General features: G+C 36.6%; 1 protein-coding gene across 1 annotated transcript in view; it reads left to right on the top strand.

The window, feature by feature from the left end:
• The window catches only part of LOC136836320 (voltage-dependent L-type calcium channel subunit beta-2-like), a 343,842-nt gene that overhangs the window by 289,935 nt on the left and 30,781 nt on the right, over nucleotides 1-23,126 (top strand). Inside the window, exons 6-9 of the mRNA XM_067100451.1 lie at nucleotides 14,943-15,203; nucleotides 19,349-19,626; nucleotides 20,327-20,455; nucleotides 20,635-20,803. Of these exons, the coding sequence (XP_066956552.1) occupies nucleotides 14,943-15,203; nucleotides 19,349-19,626; nucleotides 20,327-20,455; nucleotides 20,635-20,803 (837 nt within the window). The remainder of the gene's footprint in view (nucleotides 1-14,942; nucleotides 15,204-19,348; nucleotides 19,627-20,326; nucleotides 20,456-20,634; nucleotides 20,804-23,126) is intronic.

Here is a 23,126-nt window from a genome sequence, read left to right as displayed (position 1 = left end):
GTTATTCTTCTAGTTCCCAGAAGCATTTGTGGAGGAAGGGTGTGAGTCCACGCCTTCCTCTGAAGGTGTTCATAGGGAATTTTTTTTTCTTTTGGTTACCATGTATTCAAGTAATGGCCTTACTCACGTTGCTTAACTTCGTTATCGAACGCTAGATATATAGCGCGCGTTACTTCAGTCGGAATATTCATATTTTGAAAATGAGAGAAGTTTTTGTTGGAGAACTCGAGCTAACATAAAACTGCAGGACAACCAGGCTGACTCGGAAAGAGAATATTAAGTCAAAGCTCGCTGTAGAGCAATTTTAGATAAAATTTGCAATTTGGAATAGTTAATTCGAAGAAAGTCCATCTCCCAGGTTGTTTCAGTTCCTGCAATATATTGCAAAAAGACTACCTTTTCATTGTGTGTAAGCATGAGAACTGTTATCATAGCCATAATGTCTGTTTTAAGATAAATTATCAGACCTTTCCCTGGCTGTTAAGGCCTTCAAAATACCAAAAACAATTCTTGACTTACTGACCTAACAAATCTCACCAGAAAAAAAATTATGTACATTTTTATGTCTACTACCAAGATATTCCTGGATAAAATTTTTCATATCAAGGGGGAACTCTTGAGCTCATTAGCGGACACATCTTGAACTGGTCAGCGTTTATGCTCACTGAAGATTTTTCTTCAGTTTTTAAGAATTCATTTGGTTAGCAACGCTGGTTGAAGGTATCGTTGCCTTGTCGTTTTTATTTTTGTAAAGATGAAATTACTCTTCATCATTACTTCCCTCATATGTTTATATAAAGTTTCTTACAGTTTGTCAAAGTATTCTGTTTTTAAGTAGGAATGAGGCCGTTCTTGAAGAATTACATTGCAAAGCTGACTGGATAAGAATGTGGAGTGTATAAGAGCACTCGGAGAGCTCTTGAAGGTTTTGGGTAATCAGTAAGGTGGAAACATAATGGTTTAGTCGCGTAATTTTGTATTGTGATTAGTTGATCTAACAGATTTCTCTCAGCATTTTCAGAGAAGTTAAACGAAAGATGTTTTGTATATTTTGTTATTTTATCTGTAATTCATTCACTGAAATATTCAGTAAGCTTAAACCATAATACCGGCGGAATGAAACATAAATTAATACACGACTGGAGATAGCACTAGATTGTATGGGTGGGGTTTGAGTCAACTAAAAGTTATGCATGGGACCGGAGCTAAGGTTGATGCACAGAGCTAAATTCGTCAGCGCTGCAAAAGACTGAGGATTTTGTTTGAACTTTAGATATCATCAGTTATGATATTTTTGGAGTCATATAGTATGGCAAGAGTCGAGGGATTTTTTTTCACCTTCAGACATCACCGGTTTTGATCATTTTGTAGTCAAATTGCCACTGTTACAAGAGACGGGATTTTGATTAAATTTCGGGCATGACCGGTTTTGATGTCTTTGGAATCAAATTGCCAGTGTTGCAAGACTCAGGATTTTGTTTGAAGTTCAGGTAACACTGGTTTTGATATTTTGGAGTCAACTTGCCATTGTTGCAATGTACTGGGGATTTTGTTTGAACGTCAGACATCACTGGTTTTGACATTTTAGTCAAACTGTCAGTGTTGCAAGAGCCTCGGGTTTTGTTTGAACTTCAGACATCACCGGTTTTAATATTTTTGGAGTCAAATTGCCAATGTTGCAAGGAACTTGGGATTTTGTTTTCAACTTCAGACATCACAGGTTTTGATATTTTTGGAGTTAAATTGACGGTGTTGCAAGAGACAGGGAATTTTGTTTGAACTTTAGACATCACCGGTTTTTAAATTTTGAGTCAACCTGCCAGTTTTGCAAGAGACTGGGGATTTGTTTAAACTTCAAGCATCACCGGTTTTGATATTTTTGGAGTCAAAATGCTTGTGTTGCAATAGACTGGAGATTTTGTTTGAGCTTCCGGCATCAATTGTTTTGATATTTTTGGAGTGGACCTGCCAGTGTTGCAATAGACTTGGGATTTTGTTTGAACTTCAGTCATCATTGGTTTTGATATTTTTAGAGTCAATCTGCCAGTGTTTCAGTAGACTAGGGATTTTGTTTGAACTTCAGGCATCACTGGTTTTGATATTTTTGTAGTCAAAGTGCCAATGTTGCAAGAGATTGGGGATATTGTTTGAACTTCAGTCATCACTGGTTTTGATATTTTTGGAGTCAAAGTGCCAGTGTTGCAAGAGATTGGGGATATTGTTTGAACTTCAGTCATCACTGGTTTTGATATTTTTGGAGTCAAAGTGCCAGTGTTGCAAGAGATTGGGGATATTGTTTGAACAAGAAACGGGGTCAAATTTTGCAAGAAACGGGGGATATTTTTTGAACTTCAGGCATCACTGGTTTCGATATTTTTGGAGTCAAAGTGCCAGTGTTGCAAAAGAATAGGGATATTGTTTGAACTTCAGTCATCACTGGTTTTTATATTTTTGGAGTCAAACTGCCAGTGTTGCAATAGATTTGGGATTTTGTTTGAACTTCAGGCATCATTGGTTTTGATATTTTTGGAGTTACATTGCCGATGTTGTAAGAGACTGGGGATTTTGTTTGAACTTCAGGCATCACTGGTTTTGATATTTTTGATGTCAAACAGCCAGTGTTGCAAAGAATAGGATTTTTTTGAACTTCAGGCATCACTGGTTTTGATATTTTTGGAGCCAAACTGCCAGTGTTGCAAAAGACTAGGGATTTTGTTTGAACTTCAGTCATCACCAGTTTTGATATTTTTGAATGTCTATTGCCAGCGTTGCAAGAGACTGGGGATTTTGTTTGAATTTCGGGCATCACCAGTTTTGATATTTTTGGAGTTATATTGCCAGTGTTGCAAGAAACTTGGCATTTTGTTTGAACTTCAGACATCACTGGTTTTGATGTTTTTGGAGTCAACCTGCCAGTGTCGCAATAGACTGGGGATTTTGTTTAAACTTTAGGCATCTCCAGTTTTGATATTTTTGGGTAAAATTGCCAGTGTTGCATTAGACTGAGGATTTTGTTTGAACTTTAGGCATCACCATTTTTAATGTCTTTGGAATCAGATTGCCAGTGTTGCAAGAGACTGGGGATTTTGTTTGAACTTCAGGCATCACCGGCATGGATATCTTTGGAGTTAAAATGCCAGTGTTGCAAGGGACTGGGTATTTTCTTTGAACTTCATGCATCACCAGTTTTGATTTCTTTGGAATCAAACTGCCAGTATTTCAAGGGACTGGGATTTTGTTTGAACTTCAGGCATCATCAGTTTTGATATCTTTGGAATCAAATTGCCAGTGTTGCAAGAGACTGGGGATTTTGTTTGAACTTCGGGCATCACCAGTTTTGTTGTCTGTTGGAATCAAATTGCCAGTCGTGAAGAGACTGGGCATTTTGTTTGAACTTCAGGCATCACTTTTGATGTCTTCGGAGTCAAATTGCCAGTGTTTCAAGAGACTGGTTATTTTGTTTGAAACTCCAGGCATCACTATTTTTTATATTTTTGGAGTGAAACTGCCTGTGTTGCAAGAGACAGGAGATTTTGATGAACTCCAGGCATCACCGATTTATATATTTTGGAAGTCAAGCTGCCAGTGTTGCAAGAGACTGGGGATTTGTATGAACTTCAGGCATCACCGATTTTTATATTTTTGAAATCAAACTGCCAGTGTTGCAAGAGACTGGGAATTTTTTTTTAAACTTCAGGCATTATCGGTTTTGATATTTTTTAAATCAAATCTCCCGTTTTTCAAGAGACTGGATATTTTGTTTGAACTTTAGGCATCACCGGTTTTGATATTTTTGGAGTCAGAATGCCAGTGTTGCAAGAGACTTGTTTGAACTTCAAACATCAATGCTTTTCATATTTTTGGAGTCAAACTGCCAATGTTGCAAGAGACTAGGGATTCTGTTTGAACTTCAGGCATCAACGGTTTTGATGTTTTTGGAGTTATATTGCTAGTGTTGCTAGAGACAGGGATTTTGTTTGAACTTCAGTCATCACTGGTTTTGATATTTTTGGAGTCAAAATGCCAGTGTTGCAAGGACTGCGGATAATGTTTGAACTTCAGGCGGCACCGGTTTCAATGTTTTTGGAGTTGTATTGCTAGTGTTGCAAGAGACTGAGGATATTGTTTGAGCTTCAGGTGTCACCGGTTTTGATATTTTTGGAGTCAAAATGCCATTGTTGCAAGAGACTGAGGATATTGTTTGAACTTCAGGTGTCACCGGTTTTGATATTTTTGGAGTCAAATTGCCAGTGTTGAAAGCAACTGGGAATTTTGTTTGAACTTCAGACATCACCGGTTTCCATGTCTTCGGAGTCAAACTGCCAGTGTTGCAAGAGACTGGGGATTTTGTTTGAACTTTAGCCCTTAATGGACGGGCATGATCACATGAGGATCTATAACAGGTTTTGAGTGATGGACGGGCTAACTTATATGAGTATTAATATTATGCGCCATGCGATTTGGATGATTTTAGCGGGAAAGATGTTCATATCACTTCAGTGGTCCATAAATGGCATGGCGACTGTAGGAGCTCAGCACAGGACAGAGGGGGATCAGTGAGCCTTGAGACTTGATGGGGGGATGTATTGCCCCTCTCTATCCCGTGACGTCTTTTTATTTATTTGTTCATAAATGTGCCCAGGGATTGCTGTTGGTTTTAATTCTCATTTTCAATGCTACTATGTCAGCTGTAATTGTAATTTTGCAAAGAAAAATTAAAGAAATACTGGCAAAAAAAACATGTATACCTCACAAAAAGTTACTGCATCTCCCCATCTCAGTAAATTTCGTAAATATTTTACAATGAATATACTCAGAATTTTTTACTGTCTCTAGTTCTTCTCTGTTATGATATTGTGTAGCTGTAATTACAATTTTACAAAATAAAATTAAATAAATTATTAGAAAAAACATGTATAACTTCGTAAAATTAGCCTATGTTTACGAGTGTCCTGGAAAAGAGGCCCCGCACAGGGTTGTAAATATTCACTTTCAACTTTTCGTGGAAGGTACAGAAAATCTTCTAGAATTTTTTTTTTCTGCACCACGTGCATTTGCATATCTTCCTCTTTCCACTGACATGTTTTTTTTTTTAAATTGGCCAATCATAAAGTTTGCCCGGTCTGGGGTGTGCTTAATATATATCTAGTTGGAGTTAAATTGCCAATGTTGCAAGAGACAGGTGATTTTGCTTGAACTTTAGGCACCAACGGTTTTGATATCTTTGGAGTTAAATTACCAGTGCTGCAAGAGACTGGGGATATTTTTGGGTTTTGATACCTGGGAGTCAAATCATATCAGCACTCCTAGTGTTATGTCCTTAAAGCTATATGTGCCACGACAATCAACATTTGGCAAGCGCTTAGACAGAATTAGGTAATATTGAATGCCAAAAAAAACTTGTATGTTTTGTATGAATCCTTTTTATTATCTCTCTCTCTCTCTCTCTCTCTCTCTCTCTCTCTCTCTCTCTCTCTCTCTCTCTCTCTTGCACTGGACATTAGCTTTCACAAATCATACATAATGCAATAGCAAAACTGACAGCAATTGGACAGTGCCAATTCTACGTATGCTTTAGCATTATTTTCTAATTAAAGTTAGCCTTTACTACTAAATGAAGTTCGCGCCACATCTAGGTTTTTGCCAGACAGCATTCCCCGCAAGTTTCTTTAAAGAACTTATAACTTTCCCATAATGAATTCCTTGTAATAATGGATTCCTTGTATTGACAACCTCTTCCTCTGCTGGGCAGTTATTAAACCTGTTATCTAATGTTTTGCAAGATCTTGGGAAATTTCATTTGGTGGTTAAGCCTGGTTCCAGACTTATCCCGGTATTCTTTTATAATCCTCTCTTTCATATTAGCCTTATATGAGATTTGTTTTAATAGTTACCCGTGTTATCTTCTTTACCAAGGTTTTTGTTTGCCATGGTCATCTAAGGTCCCACATTGCAAAATGTTAGAATAGCTAAGTTGCTATAAATTTGTCATTACTAAACATAATAACTAAGATCAAGAATGAGAATGCATGCTGAAATAGAGCTGAAACAAGGAAATTGATATAAGAGAACAAAGGTGGCTATTATGTAAAAAGTTTTTTGCAGTGAACTATCAGAACTAAACAGTACAAGACGCAAATTTTTCAGAGCAACATACAGTAGAAATTACCACCCATCAGGCAAAATTTTCCAAGTTTAATCATTCTAAGTCTTGTTATGAATGCATAAGTATCCACAAACAAATAACTTTATTGATTAGCGGCCTTATCGATGATAACTGTCCTTGTATTGTGACCGAGTTATTTTAAGAAATTAGAATAGTTGTGTTTCAAAGAAGGTGCCGTTTTGTGCTAAGTAAAATATTTTCATTAATAATATTTATTGTAAAAGCTCCTGTACTGAAACAGGAAACCACTGGTCTGAGCGTCACTGACCATCCTTGGTTCTCCCTGTTCGGCGGATCGAGTCCAACAGGTGATGAATCACTTACCAATTATAATTCCCCTTCGATATTATTCCCGAGGTAGAGCGAATTTGGTATTAAACGACATTTGTAGCTTAATGTTTGTATATATATACACATATATATACATACATATATATATGAAATACATATATAAATTAAAACCAGCAATCATCACGTACTAAGCTCCATAAAAAAGATGGATATTTTTCAAAAGAGAATAAGTTTTCATACGCAATATCCTATTCTCTGAATGGAGGTTCCATTGGACTGGTGGTCTGATGTTGGTTTAACTCACATAGGTTTTAAGTAAGCAAGTAAATAAACATGTCAGTGGATAAACAGGTAGATAAAAACCTTGCTTAACTCTTTCACTCTACCTACACACACTTGAAAGCCTAATTTCATCATGGGTACTTTAATAAGCACACTTTTCCGGTATTCCAAATACTGCTTTAGATAGAAGCGAGGATCTGAAAATATTAAAATATTTATAACCACACTTCATCAGGCAAAAGTGCTGCACCTGTTGGTCTAGTAGACACACACACACACACACACACATATATTTTATATATATATATATATATATATATATATATATATATATATATATATATATATATATATATATATATATATATATATATATATATATATATATATATATATATATATATATATATATATATATATATATATACATATGTATATAAGTATATATATACATATGTATATATACATATATATATACTTATATTACATATGTATATATATATAAGTATATATTTGTATATATATATATATATATATATATATATATATATATATATATATATATATATTTGTAATTACAATAATCTCTGTTAGCCATTCTAATAGGTTAAAATAGGGTGTGAAAAACTACAAAATGCAGTTAAGGGAATAGTCCTGATGTTAACCTCTGCTACTCTACCCAAATACCATAGCCTAACTTTGCTTAACCTAGCTTTTGCAAACACAAACAATTACAGAATCGAAAGGACTGAAAAACTGTACAACCGATTTCTAACCAAATAGATACAAATAACTATTTCATTTTAGCTGGGAAACTGTCTCACTCAAAATCTTTATCATGATACCCATGTGTAGAATTCTGTATCACCTTTACACACATACACACAAGAGCCATAGAAACTACAATTAAAAGTACTGCATTTACTGCTATGGACTGTACAGCATTAAAAAGAATGAATTCTGTGCAGTAATCCATCAATTATCCAGATGTTCATTATCTGATGCTCAACATTATCTGACACCACTGGACCTGGACCAGGGACTAAAGATATTTAATATATATAAATTTTAAAACATTTAAAAACCTGCTTTCTGATGCTGCACATTGCAGAGAAATGCTAGTAACACTGCTTACAATCATGAAGAGACTAAGAAAGAGTTTTGACATGTGGGAAACCTGGAGAAGTTTGCAAGGTGGGGGAGGTGGTCACATGGCTGGGCACATGGCAGGTGAGCAACAGTAAGGCTGTTTACAAGAACTCATTCAGAGAAAAGGTTGTTTTGGAAGGTGGGTAGAGCAGGGAAGGGTTTCCCTGGCTGTGAGGGGGATGGCAATATGGTGTGGTATGGGTGGGAGGGTAGGCAGGCATTTGACTTCATTAGAGGTCTTTTGTTTTGCTTTTTACATACATGATTTTTCCACATTTTATCAAATATGTACAGTACTGTACTGTAACTTCTAATGAAATACATCAAGCACAAAGAGAAATAAAAGAAGAGATAAGCTATGTATAGAGAGAGAGATAGAACAACAACTGAAGTGTCGCATACGTTAAAGCCTATGACGCAATCACTCTGTCCATTTTTTTATTTTTATTTTATGCTAACCTGTCTTCATTTTTACATTCCCAGCAGAAAAGACGGAAAAACAATAAAATTTACTACCCAGAAGAGATAAATCCATTTGATATCCCCTAGCGTATGCGTATACAATACATATGACACACCCCTTCACTGGAACATGTTACCAACATCTACAAATTCATATTTTAAATATTTTTAAATAGAGATGATATATCAACAGTGATAGAATGTTCTCTTGTATGCTGTTATGATAAGTGTGATAATCATACTTGGAGTCAACTAAAGTTGTAATGAAATACTGTACAGTAGATCAAGCAAAGCGCAAAAGAAAAGGCAACGCATGATACTGCAATAAGAATCACTCACACGAACACACGCACAAAGTGAAAGAGGTGTGTAGACAGTGTTACTGGCTTAAAAGCACGTCACTTAACATGTCATGAAACGCACTTTGTTTGTCACTTTTTATTGACATATAGATACATTATCAGTTTAATGGGTATAGTAGAAGGTGTGGGGGTGGACAAGCACTCTTGTTATTTGTAAGCTTTCTTGCTATGGGGAAATGTATACGTCATTGTGATTTTTTAATTTTGAATGGCTGATAGGCATATGCATCATAAACATATCTTATGTTAATTGGCTACATCCAGGAAGTATCAGTGCACTCAGTAACAAGGAGCATTTTCCCTCTTAGTACAAGCCACTTGAACTGTTCATGAGTGCAACCATTGCTTTCACGAAGGTGTACCCTGAGCACACTGCTTTCATCGCAGTGCCTGCAGCATTGCAGGTCCTGCTGGTGTTGTTTATTGTGCTGTGTATTTTTTTTTTTTTTTTTTTTTTTTTTTTGCCTCACCTTGCCCTAAGAGGATGAGGAAGGTGTTGATCCTTGAACAGAAACTAGAAATCACTGGGAGAATCAAGGCAGAATGGCCTAGGCCCTAGTTCATGTTTCATGGAGGAGCAAGACATTGCCCAATCAACCTTGCATATCAAGGCTTCCTAGGACGAGATGAAGTGCGCGACAGACTTCGGGAAGAAGACTGCCAGGAGTCAGGCCCGCAAGGTTATGGCAAAAGGCCATTATTAAGACATTGACCAGTCTACCTTGATGTGATTTTGGCGACAAGGGGCCGCTGGTGTAAGCATACATAGTGCTGAGTTGAAGACTGTTACTATAAAGTTTTCAGGCTTGCATAAGGTTGCAGACTTTAAGGCGTCGCATCCGAACGTTGCTGTTTTGGTTCAAAATTCGACATGGGATTTCTAAAAAAAAAAAACTCTGGCGAAACTTTGGATGCTTCCAAAGACGGAACAGAGGAATTTTGCCAGACTTGATGAAGAAAGAAGGGTTTTTTTAGGGCAGGCCTGCAATGCTGACAAAACTTGTCTGTTCTATCACTCCTTACCCAATAACACATTGGCCGATGAAAAGGCAATGACTTTACCCAGTCACAAGCTTTCCAAGCAACATCTTTCAGCTTTGTCATGTGCAACTGCTACTGCTGGGCATCATTGCAAACCAGTGGTAGTTGGACAGGCAAAGCAACCATGTGTCCTTCACGGGTTGATGGATAGACTCCCAGTGATTTGGAATCATTCAGCGAAGGCTTGGTTCACCTCCAAAATCATTTCCAGTTGGTTCCATAATCATCTTTGTAAGGTTATTCGTCATCAGGCACAGGACCTCAGCATTGCTAGACATCAGATGAAAGCTTTGCTTCTCATGGACACTGTGCCTGCACATCCTAATACAACCCAGTTGGTTGGTGACAAAGGTCATATTAGGATCATGTATTATCCTCCTGATACGACTGCACTCAGTCAGCCAGTGGACCGGAGGAAATTCTTGGAGGAGGTGATGGTAGTATTGGAGAACAGGGAGAGGAGCAAGATTTGGATACATGAGGGAAATGACACTGGAGAATCTTCGCAAGTATTTGCTGAAGTCTGCTATTTACAGCTTAGCAGATGCTTGGAGGGACATCACAATAGAGACCCTCAACCACGCCTAGAACCTGGAGAAGAGAGCATAATGGACTTCCAGGGATTCGAAGTCAACGATTTCAGTGCCACACTAGCAACTGGAGGCAACTAGGTTCCCATGGATGACACACAAAAATGGCTGGATGATGACGGGGACGACCATGGCTACCATTTATTGAGCGGATGCTGTTGTGCACTTGTAGTGTACTGTATGGGCGTTCATATTTCTTGAAGAATCAAGTTTCATGAAAGATTACAAAGATTACTGTGTTCAGCGTTCATTCTCTCTCTCTCTCTCTCTCTCTCTCTCTCTCTCTCTCTCTAGCCTGTGTTCTACTACCTAAATAATAATTTACACATTTCGTCAATAAAAATTAAATATTTTAGCCTTTACCATATATATGTGTGTGTGCATATATATATATATATATATATATATATATATATATATATATATATATATATATATATATATATATATAATTGCAATAGACTATATATATTTCCATTCATATCCATGATATTGGCCCTTACTCTGCATTATACCCAGTTTGATGAAAAACTCCCGGTAAAAGGCATCTTGGAAGTCTTAGTGCAGTTAAAAACAGACATCGCACCTAACCAAGACACACTTTATTTTGTACAGCCAGAACAAAAGGTCTGAGACGAGAGACCTTCAGGTCTCACGCCACGGTCCCTAAGGTCAGACTTTCCTCTGAGGTGAATGGCACGAGACCTGGGTCTCTCGTCTCAGACCTACCAAGGTCTTACAAAATAAAGGTGTTTTAGTTCTGGCTGTTTTTAAACCAGTGTCCAAGATGCCTTTTAGGATGTTTTTCATCAAACTGGGAATGTCTGTAGATTTTCAACGAAACTCTGGATATGGGAAAATTGCAGTCTGTTGCAATTTCATTTTTACACTGGGTGCACTAAAAATATACTTTATATTATATATATATATATATATATATATATATATATATATATATATATATATATATATATATATGTATGTATGTATATGTTACAGGAATATGTGAAATCAGGGATTTCACGAAATCCCTAGGAATATGTGAAATGACCAGTTCGCTTAGGAACATTTCATTCCCGAGCGGCTAGTACTAAACACGGCGAAACAGTGATTCATCTACACGGTTTCACCGTGTTTAGTACTAGCCCCTGGTGGTCAAATGTGTTTCGCTGTGTTTAGTACAAGCCCCTTGGCGATCAAATGCACTTAGGAACATTTGATCACCCCAGGGGCTAGTACTAAACATGGCGAAACAGTGTAGATTAATCGCTGTTTCGCCGTGTTTAGTACTAGCCGCTCGGGAATGAAATGTTCCTAAAGAAATTGGTCATTTCACATATTCCCTAGGGAATTCATGAAACCCTGAATTTCACATATTACTTGTAACATATATATATATATATATATATATATATATATATATATATATATATATATATATATATATATATATATATATTCAAATACTAAGCAACAAATATCATTAATATCCAGTTCACTATACCTCAGGAATAACTTACACTCAGGAGAATTATAACTGATAAGTGCTTCGACACCAGTAGCATTCTTTTTGGGCGCCTTAATATTTTAGGCTTAAATTTGCTAATCCACTCACAACTGGCTCTCTGTCATCTGTGTCGCTTCGTGTCCTCTGCTATGGAACACGGATATTCTTGTCCCAGATGCAGTCTGGGTACTTGTGTGAGTTTCTCTCAGAGGATGGTGATGTGAGTGTGCACAAGGACCGCCACAGGGGAGTTAGCTTTCGTACTGGATGTTCACTATCCAACCTTGAACAGTCCAGTGTATGTAAACATGCCAAAAAATGTAAGTCCTATTAAGTATGATGACTTTATTATTCTGAACAAAAACTTCATTCGAAACGGATTACTGATTCTCGAGTCTCTTTCCATCAAACAACTTTTTTCACAGTTGAACACCCAGTACACTTCTACCCTCTTGTGCCTTTCTTAACCTACTGTTTTTATTATGTATATTTTCAGTTTTAGTTTGTCTGTTTAGCCAACAAATATATATATATGTGTGTATATATATAACTGTACTTACCACAAGACCTCTTAATTTTTTAATTCTTCACACTTGTAGGATAAGCTTTTCAGGTCAGTAACGTGACCCCTTTCTGGTACTCCGGACGCAGGTTCGAATCCTGCTAAGGACGTAAAACTTTCTTCATATGCCTGCATCTAGTTCTCAGGTATTGAAGTGACAAGCGTAACCAAAAAATGTGGAGAATTCGAGAAGTAAAGGCTCATTGGAGATATAACAATTACATATGTGTTTGGTAGATAGCGACCAGTCGATTCTATGTATATATATATATATATATATATATATATATATATATATATATATATATATATATATATATATATATATATATATATATATATATATATATATATATATATATATATATATATATATATATATATATATATATATATATATTTATATATATATATATATATATATATATATATATATATATATATAAATATATATATATATATATATATATATATATATATATATTTATATATATATTTATAAATTTACATGTAATACTACAGAATGTGGAATATGTCACATATGTGCCTTCACAGGTAAAGGCCATAGAAATCATAGATCGCCCCATATCCTTGATCAGGAAAGTTTTGCGTACAAAATGTTGAAAACCTAATACAACTCTGATAGGAAATGCAGTTCTCCTAATACAGGGTTTAAAGAATCTCGTAAAACTTACTCAATAACAAGATGACTTGATTCCTTATGTAACGACAGGTACTACACTCGACTTTGGAGGTATTAAGCTAAGAAATTAACACCGAACAGTTCGAACCGTATTCATTATGCAATCTTCTCTGCTAAAACAACCACTGAGAACAGTTCTGGCCGCCCTGACTATGGGTCGTTGGTAGAAGGAGGTTCTCAATGTCCAGTGTTACGGTCCTGGTCAATATTCCCATTTAGGGCACGGATCAGAACACTGTTGATATTCCACTGAATTGTTTTGCCTGTGAGGTCTGCCTTCCTTATTTTGAATTTTCTTTCCTTCCAGCTTTCATTCTCATTTGTGGTTTATAACACATTCGCGCAGAGTGCCACTTTTAACAATGATGAGGACAATTTACCGTAAAAACAAGCGTTATGCCACATCAGTTTGTTTTTAACAGTTTATTTGTTGTAAGTGTCAAAGTAAATAAAATCCCTGTCATTTATTAATACCATGCTACAAGGTAATGAATATGACACGGAAATAAAATTAAGGAATAATGAGGGCATTTAAAAAAAAAATGAAATTGCGTAGATATCATTGCTCAATTTATACAAGAAAGCCTTACTTTATCGAATGAGTACGATACGCTCGCGACTGTGTATTTTCCGTCTCTCACACCCTTTAGTATATATATATATATATATATATATATATATATATATATATATATATATATATATATATATATATATATATATATATATATATATATAATTTTCACTTTCCATGTACTTGCCTTTTTGCTTATTTACCTTACAGTGTAAATGAGTATATCACTCATGGTTTCGTTCAGACTCTGTTAAATTTTCTATTTTTCCCTCAGATTTTGATTCCAGTTCTTCCTTTTTTGAGTAATAATTCTGAAGCACATTGTTAGTTACACCTTTAAACGAGAAATCACTCTGATTGGCCTTGCTTTGACCCACTCTTAGAACACATCAAACCCAGATCCACTAGCTAGCATCCATTTTACTTCTGCATCGCTGTACAACGTATGTTTTTTCCATCTGATTGTTGTCTTTTCTTTTCGCTATTACCATCGGAAAGTGCCAGCAGTAATTTGATCATTTATGACTTAGCTAATTGGTGCTCTAAAGATTTTTTACAATGGTGAATGTAACTTTTAACTGTACCACAACTACTTGTACTTTACTTATCTTTATCCTTGTTAGTATAATTCATATTGCATGTGTTCATATGACTGTCGAATAATGTTGTGTACCGTAATGCATTTTGTATAAACCAATAGTGCAAGTTTTGTGATAGATTGTAATTATTACTCCTTAGCATCTGAAATGGGCTGAAGGGCTTTACTGGATGCTGGATATGTCGGTGTCTGTTCAGATATGAGCCACTATTCTCCCAACATATTCTCTCATGGCTCCGAAAGGAAGCTACCACATTATTCCTCTAGAATCTAATTCAGTGCTGTCTTGACTTCCAGGCTTCGTCGGAAAACGTTTACAATTTTCTCTACACTTAGTTTGATTTTTTGTATATGATTAAGAGCCCTTTTTCCTCTTATCTTTAAAGCAAAAACCTACGCCACTGTCTTTTCAAATTCATACTGATTATTTTCAATTAACTTGGCTTATTTTTTCTATTAATTTTTTTACCATGGAATTTTGATAGCCCTCAGATCCTGCTTGGTACTGTACAATGGCTCTTCACTTGTTTTGGATAGCCATGATCTTGTATAGCTTAATGACCCAGTATGTTGTTCCTGTTGCCAGTCTTAAGTCCTCCGCCAGCTTTCAGCCCAAAGATCCCCTTGTCAGTAACCCTCATTATACCACTCACAGGACTTGATCTCGACAATGGAATAGATCTGGGCGATGACTCTGATTCGTTAGGGAATTCCAAAGGAAAGACCTCCATCACAACTCCGCCAGCAAAGGAGAAACGGAAGCCCTTCTTCAGGAAACCAGAGAATATCCCCCCTTACGATGTTGTGCCTTCCATGCGCCCGCTAGTCCTTGTTGGCCCTTCTCTTAAAGGCTATGAGGTCACGGACATGATGCAAAAGGCGCTTTTTGATTATGTTAAGCACAGATTTGAGGGAAGTAAGTATACTCCACTTTCGTTATGTCTCATCATCTACCTAGTTTACTTTTCCACAAACATGATGTATTAATAAATGTCCATGTGGAAGTGAGGTTGATTGCGAAGACTTTTCATGAAACCCACTTCATTCAAGAATTACTTACTGTTGCTTTAGATCAAGGGTTCCCAACCTTTTCAGAAATGGCTAACACCCAGTGGTTTTCTTGGTAATTATGAGAGCACCATCATAATTTTGGAAATTGTAAAAAATTGTACAACTCAGATATTTACACAGTATGCATACACGCACACACACACACACACAATATATATATATATATATATATATATATATATATATATATATATATATATATATATATATATATATATATATATATGTATTATGTACTGTATACAGTATATATATATATAAATTAAAACTTTACGGCCTATAACATTCTGTTTAGTTTTGATCAAAAGCCCACAGAGGTGGGAGCAAGCGCTGCTTTTTGTAATGTATTGTTTTTCACTGAATGCAATAGTGCTTTTTTTTACAACATATATATATATTATCTATATATATATATATATATATATATATATATATATATATATATATATATATATATATATATATATATATATATATATATATATATATATATGTGTGTGTGTGTGTGTGTGTGTATAGTAGACATACACAGATATTAAAATAATTGAATGCATTGATTTTGTTTAAATTTTGCATAACAAAGTCGAAAACCTAATCCTCTTATATTAAGAGTCCTAATAATTTCAGAACTTAGAAAAAGAGAGTTATATTCCTCCAGTAACAAGCATTATGAGATGCCCAAAAGCACTATGCAAGAACTCTGTGTAACTCTCCTGCTACTCAAAATAGGATATATCCATGATTCCTTAAAGCACAGAATAAGTTTGTTCTGGACATGCTCATTTAGCAAAGTAATTCCAGTAATTCTCTTTGGAAAGTCTGTTAAAAATATAGTTCTGAAAATTATATGTTTTCATAAAAAAAAACACGAATTTTTTCCAAAGGATTCACGTAGAAAATCTTTACAGGTTATCTTAAACATTTACCTTGTATTTTTCATACAGAGCAGTACAGGATTTTCCCCTTGTAAGGTAATATTGCCCATTCCAGTCAGTGCGCTGTGATATACTGGTACATGAAAACAATAATTCAAAAATACATCTTCGTGCTGGAAATGCTGCATTCAGTAATAAAATTGAGCAGGAAACCAAAAATAAAACTAAATAGATGTTTGTAAAAATAGGTGTCTCTCTCTCTCTCTCTCTCTCTCTCTCTCTCTCTCTCTCTCTCTCTCTCTCTCTCTCTCAAAAGTGCAAAAAATGGACGGGATTGCGAGGGTTGCCCCCAGTGGTTTAGCTTTTGCCATAATCGATAGGCAGGCTAGATAAATACCATTTCGAAAACGGAATGTTTTTGTGACAATGGTAGTCTTCTAAACTTGATTGATTCACCATCCAGAATCCGGATGACCCAGTGTAATTGAAAATTGCTCTTTGGAAATTCACCATAGTTGCAATCCTGTAGCGAAGACAAGTTGCGCGGTTTCCACACTTATCGCAGCTGATGAAAACTTGCGGCAATAGATCACTGGCATCAGTGCCTGAGTGTGCACTTATATTCAGTAGGTTTGCTCAGTGACTGCTATGAGCTAATGCTAGCGAGCACTAGGAAAGAGCACTGCCAGACCATAGGGGAAGCAGAGTGGTGCTCAGTCATTGTTCTAGGTGATCATCTCGGTCTTCTTTCTAGTAGTGTTCCCGTAGGGGGCCAGTGCCGTCAGTGCACCTCACGCGGTGCACTGTTGGCATTACTTAAGGTTCTTTGCAGCGTCCCTTCGGTCGCTAGCTGCAACCCTTTTCATTCCTATTACTGTGCCTCCGTTCATGTTCTCTCTTCCATCTTACTTCCCTCTTCTAACAATGTTTCATAGTGCAACTGCGAGGTTTTCCTCCTGTTACACCTTTTAAACTTTTTACTCTCAGTTTTCCTTTCAGCGCTGAATGACCTCGTGGGTTCCAGCGCTTGGCCTTCGGCCTAAATTGTATATGCTAACTATCTTTCTAGTAATGTAATCAAACACTTTTTCTTTTTATACAGATTTTTATTGACTGAATGCGTCCTATTTATCTTAAGTTTTTGCAAAGGCTGCTAACCTGAAAATAGCATTCCATGAAATTTAAGCACATCAAAGCAAATTCCCTGCAGTAGGTTACTGTGAATATCAAGTTAAAGTTTGATTGAATTAATGAACGCGCTCTGGATATCTTAGCCATCATGGAAAGGTTGAAAATGATTATCAGGGAAATGCTGTACAACGCATATTCCAGAGACATTATGCTGACAGCAAGTTTTAGAAAATGTTTTAAACAATATCTGTAAAATGCGTTAGTTTATATTTAAAACATTTTACGCAGTTGTACCCCTAATAATACAAACATATATTTTGTAAATGGTGAAAAAACCCATTTACAGGGAAAGAGACTGAGATATCATTCCCTTCAGTGATTAGGATAATGGCCTTACCAGGATGTAAATTGCATCTGAAAGCTGCAGCAAGGAGACCAGAGGAAAAGAAATGATATTCTGATGAAAAAGTTCTTCAGCCTAAAGTGGGCAGAACAAGAGCCTGAAGAAGACGAGAGGTGGAGGTTTCTATGCTCTCTGTGATTGCTACAATCTGTATATCACCCAGGAATTTCTCCTTGTTTTTCTTGGACAGTGATCATACAGGAGATTTTGAATGCCCATTTCTAAAGGAGAGTCCCTTGTCCCGTGAAGAGAGAAAGCAGTTCTCTCCCTATCCCATGTTCAACCCACCTAGCAGCTGGCTTGATTATTAGAAGTAATTACAACCTGGTTTCAGGGGATGCTTCCGTCAAACAGGACCATAAAAGACTTTATTTTTCTTTGATAAGTGTCTTCACAGATGCCTGCAGTATAGGATAGGAGTTCCACACATCTCTACATAAAAGTGATAAACTTTTTGTTTGCTGATTTTTCCAGTTGTCCTGTATTGTTTTCCCTAGAGATACTTCTGTACAGTATGAAGACAAGAAGATTTTCTTTTTTGTCACTAAATAAAAACTATTTACACAGAAGACCGCCTGCTGACATGATCACAACAAGGTGAGACTTGCAGAGTATTAGACGTGGGATAAGGTGCTATTTATGTATAGGTGGAGAGCCATAAGGTGGTCACTGTGACATCATTGTGATCTTTACAGTTAATTGTTTGGTGTCTCTATGCTCTAAACCATTGTACTACTGCAAAGGCTGAGGCCTCATTGTTACATCCTAGCTGACTGCCTTAGTGCAATGGATGCTATGGCTGTCATTGGACTGCCTTTCTTGTACAGAATCAAGTTTGTCAGTCCAGGTGGTCAAGGTCGTTTGTAAGGTCATGCATGATGGTGATGGGAAGGAGAAACATTGCGTGGCTAATGATCATGGATGGTTTTATGCATATAATGCATAGTGCTTCTAGGATGCACAAGTCATAGCTGTCAAATACATTATTAAGAGTTTTGATAACAAAAATGAGATTTTCCAGTCTCAGGAGTTATGAGTTTCTTCTTAGTGCATCCTGATGGCACCTTGTTGAGCATGGCACAGGCTCAAACCAACATATGCACCAAGGCCTCCTTGGGTAGAGAATTTGAACTGAATGACAACTTGACCAAGTCCCAGGGGCTGTTAAGGGATCCTCCACACCCACAGTGCGATAACATCCATGGATGAGGAGCCCTTCTCTTCAAATCTACCTGTGGATGAAACCATTATCACATCTTATATAAGGTTGATTACCCAAAATAACGGCAACCAGGGTTGTTGTGAAGCTGTTGTCCGCAGGAAAACGTGCTTGGTACTTCTTTCTCAAGAATTCCACTCGAAGCATTTTAAACTACCTTACAACCATTGAAGATATTTGTGGTTGTTCTTTTTTTTAAGGCCAAATTATTGTTAATTTATAAGTATGAATTTATTATCATAAATTGAAGAGATTTTGGTCTGTGTTTATTTGGATTTAATGATACTTAGTCTCTTCTTAGAATTAAAAAGTTGATTAGCAGTAAGGTTGACTACATGATTATTTGTGTGTGATAACAAGAGAAAACAATTACAGGGTGATCATCACTCGGGTGAGTGCTGATATCTCTCTAGCCAAACGGAGTCTTCTAAATAACCCCAGCAAACGTGCACTTATGGAACGATCGAACTCTAGGTCCTCATGTATAGCGGAAGTTCAAGCGGAAATTGAACGAATATTCGAATTAGCCAGAACTTTACAGTTGGTGGTACTGGACTGTGACACAATCAATCATCCTTCACAACTTGCTAAGACTTCTCTTGCTCCAATTCTTGTTTACCTGAAGATATCGTCTCCCAAAGTAAGTTGTATATTTCTGCATTTAAAACTATAAGATCTGCTGTGTACTGATTGCTGTAATATAATGCTTTATCAGATACGTATCTGCAATACATGTCATCTGATGTAAATGGATGAATTATGAAAATAATTATATCCTGATATTAATGAATTGTAAAAAGTTTTATCATATTTTTTTGCCTGCCTTTCAGTTGAGCATTTTTCTGAAACTATAGCTCTCACTTCAAAAGGATTTACTAATGTGAATTGTTAATGTGATTTATCTTTTAATTAAGGAAGGAAGTCTTTATCATGGCTGCAGTCAGTTGAAAGGATATGATTAGTTCAGCTGTATTTGCATTGTGTTACACTTAAGTAAAGTTTATGTTTTCCTTATAATTCCTCGTCTTGAGTATGTATATGAACATATAATAAATACAGAAAATTATGATTTATGTAGTGAAAAATAATGAATCTTATGAGAATATTTACTTTAAAGTAGGACTGTCTAGCAATGATTTTTATCATTATGTAGTGGGGGACGATCAAAGAAATACTGGTACATGTTTAGGGTCCATGGAAATATTTGCTTTTACTGATTTGAACCATTAAATGTGTTGTTAATCGCTTGATACATCACTGAGTGAAACGTGGCTGTCGGACGCAAAGGAACTTTCAGTTAGCCATGTTAGAAGCTTTCTATTTACCTCTTTTTTTTGTAGGTGTTACAACGTTTGATAAAATCACGTGGGAAGTCTCAGAGCCGTAACCTAAATGTTCAAATGGTAGCTGCTGAAAAATTAGCCCAGTGCCCGCCTGAAATGTTCGATGTCATCCTAGACGAAAATCAGGTAATTTGTGGATGCAGAACTGCTGTAACCTTAAGTTTGTAACGCTCATTTTAATAATGATTTATTTCTTTTATAACTGAAATTATTTTGCGTATTGATTTGGATTGTGAGAAGTACCCCTGCAACATTATTAATGTGATATGTTAATTTTATTTAACTGTCATTTTATTTCATTGCAGCTTGAAGATGCATGTGAGCACATAGCTGAATATCTGGAAGCTTACTGGCAGGCAACACATCCTCCTTTACCCCCGCCCCAGATACAGCGACCTATTCCATCTCCCCATACAAGTCCAAGATCTAATCACGCGCAATCTAATCTTATGCGAACAAATTCAACGCCTCCAGGTTAGTTGACATTCATCAGAGAGGCAACAGGACAAGTAATTTTCATAGGTACATTTTTGTTTGTTTGGGAATTATTTTAATTTTTCCTTCATTCGGGGTGAGGAGAGGTTAATAAAAAGTTGTCATGGAAGTTCCAAATTATGCTTGAAGTAAGGAAATAGCTTTGCAATACAGTATTTCCAGTCCAAGTAACAAAAGTTGCTGGCAGGAAGAATCAAGATCATTTTGATTAAAAACTAACATATCAGTGCTTGAAACTTTTTATTTTTGGTTTAGGAAAGATCATGTTCTGAATCCCAAATATAAACAAGCAAAGTAATAATTAATTTCCAGGCAAGATCTCTCACTTTGGGGAGCCCTCTAAAACACCAGTTTCCCGTGATTCACCACTCTCGTGATCGAGGTTTTTTTTTTTTTTTGTTCGTGGTAAGGGCAAACAGGCCAGTACGTCCTTCATTCACAGACCTTTACTAAATAATAATGCTTTTATGGTAAACCTCAAAACTAGAATCACTGGAATTTGGTGAAAGTCGAGAGTGGTACTTCAGCCGTGACAACCTTGCAGCAAACAGTCTTTAAAAGTCAGTGTATTTCTACAACAGGTCATGGCTTCTTTGTATTTGTTATGGTAAGCCAATTAATCATAATTTGCCTTGTTCTACATGAAACTGACCCATCCACACCGACCTCAAGAATGAAAAGAAGAAAAATTCCACTGTACATGCTCAACTCATCAACCTCTGTCCGCAAACTAATTTTTTTTTATTTTTCTGTGTGACTCCCAAGGTGTTGGACATATGCTGTGCTTCCCAGTTTCTACAGAGTTCTTTCTCAGTTATAGGGCAGTTTTGCCCATTTCCTTCTTCTGTTTCTTCACATACACATACGCTAATGCAGCTCAAGTGACGAAGTGTTAAGAGGGTTTTCTGAGATTTGTTTTCCGTATCATTTGCTTTTGGTGGCGTCTCCTTGTCGCCAGAGCGTCACTGTGCCTACTTTGGTATTCTGAAGTTCTTTTATTCATGATTCAGTGTATCCTTGCTTAGACTGTCTCTCTAAGACAAACATTTCTGTTGACGTAAAGTCATTTTTGCCCTTGCCTAACCATTTCTGGAGATTTTCATTACTTCACCAGTAATTTCAGCATTCCTGTTAAAAGTTTTCATTCTTAGACTATGTGAATTAATGTTATTTACTGTTATTGTTCAGCTTCTTCCCACTTTCACCTTTGGAACAGTTACTTTGTGCACCATTTCTGTCTTAGCAGTAAGTTACATTCTAATGTTTTCTTTTCTCAGCAGGAGGATAGACCTCCTTGATAGTGCTCTTGTGCAAGGATTATCATTATTTCCCTCTTGGTAACACGGCAGCCTAATTTCGCCCATGGATTCTATGCCCTGATATCACCTCTCACTCCTTGTGAAGAGGGTTTGGTGTCAGGATTTCTTCCTTCCTAAGCCTTATCCCTTCAACTGGATGTCTCCCTCTACTTATGCTCTGCCTGTTGCTTTTGGGAGTGGGGTTCAGTTCCTTTGTATAGTTCAAAGTTACTGTTGTGCCTCAGTCCACCTTGCATGTTCATATGAGTTCCTTCCTCCAGAGTAATTACTTGCCATGTATGTCTCTTCCTCATAGCTGGCTTCATTGGTGGGCTGTTTGCCACAATCTAGTACTGTACATGGACAGTCTGGGTATCTTCTTTTTTTTTTCTTGCTTAGGTGAGGGAGTTAAGACTTAGAATTTCCCGGTGTCCTCAAGTTTTGAGACTCTCATTACCATAATGTTTTTGGCTGTAGTGGTGATGGTTTCCAACTCAACTGAAATTGCAATTCATGGACTTGTTTCACCTTGCTTGGAGGAGTCCTCTTGAACATCCTGATCCACTGATTTTACATTTTATGGTTTGCATCCTCTTTAATGACATTTATCAGTTGTAGCCTTAAGGAGTGTGGCTCTCTAGAGACTGTGACAGCAACTCAGGTGTGAATAGCAGGTCCTCTCCCTCCACTTTCTACATGCTTGTACCTGAAAAAGTTTCATAGTTAAGTGTGATGTACAAGGCCCCCAGCCATTTTGCCCATGTTCTTGTAATATCAAAGTTCTTCTTCTCTGCATGGAATGTCACTTTGGTTTGGTTATTCTCTTCTAATGAGTCTTCGCACTATCTTCAGGCTTCCTCCAGAGAGAAAAAGGTCTTATGAGCAACAGAACTGTTCATGCTTTTTTGGCATTTTCTCCTGCAGTTCCAGACATTCTTGACAAAGTTCCTCATGCCCTCACTGGTCAATTTTTGGGCTCCTGTTCAACACATTTTTCTTGGTTT

The sequence above is a fragment of the Macrobrachium rosenbergii genome, chromosome 4 (genome assembly GCF_040412425.1).
Source record: "Macrobrachium rosenbergii isolate ZJJX-2024 chromosome 4, ASM4041242v1, whole genome shotgun sequence".
Lineage (NCBI taxonomy): Eukaryota > Metazoa > Arthropoda > Malacostraca > Decapoda > Palaemonidae > Macrobrachium > Macrobrachium rosenbergii.
The sequence above is the reverse complement of the archived record's forward strand: the minus strand, read 5'-3'. Positions and strand labels throughout refer to the sequence as shown.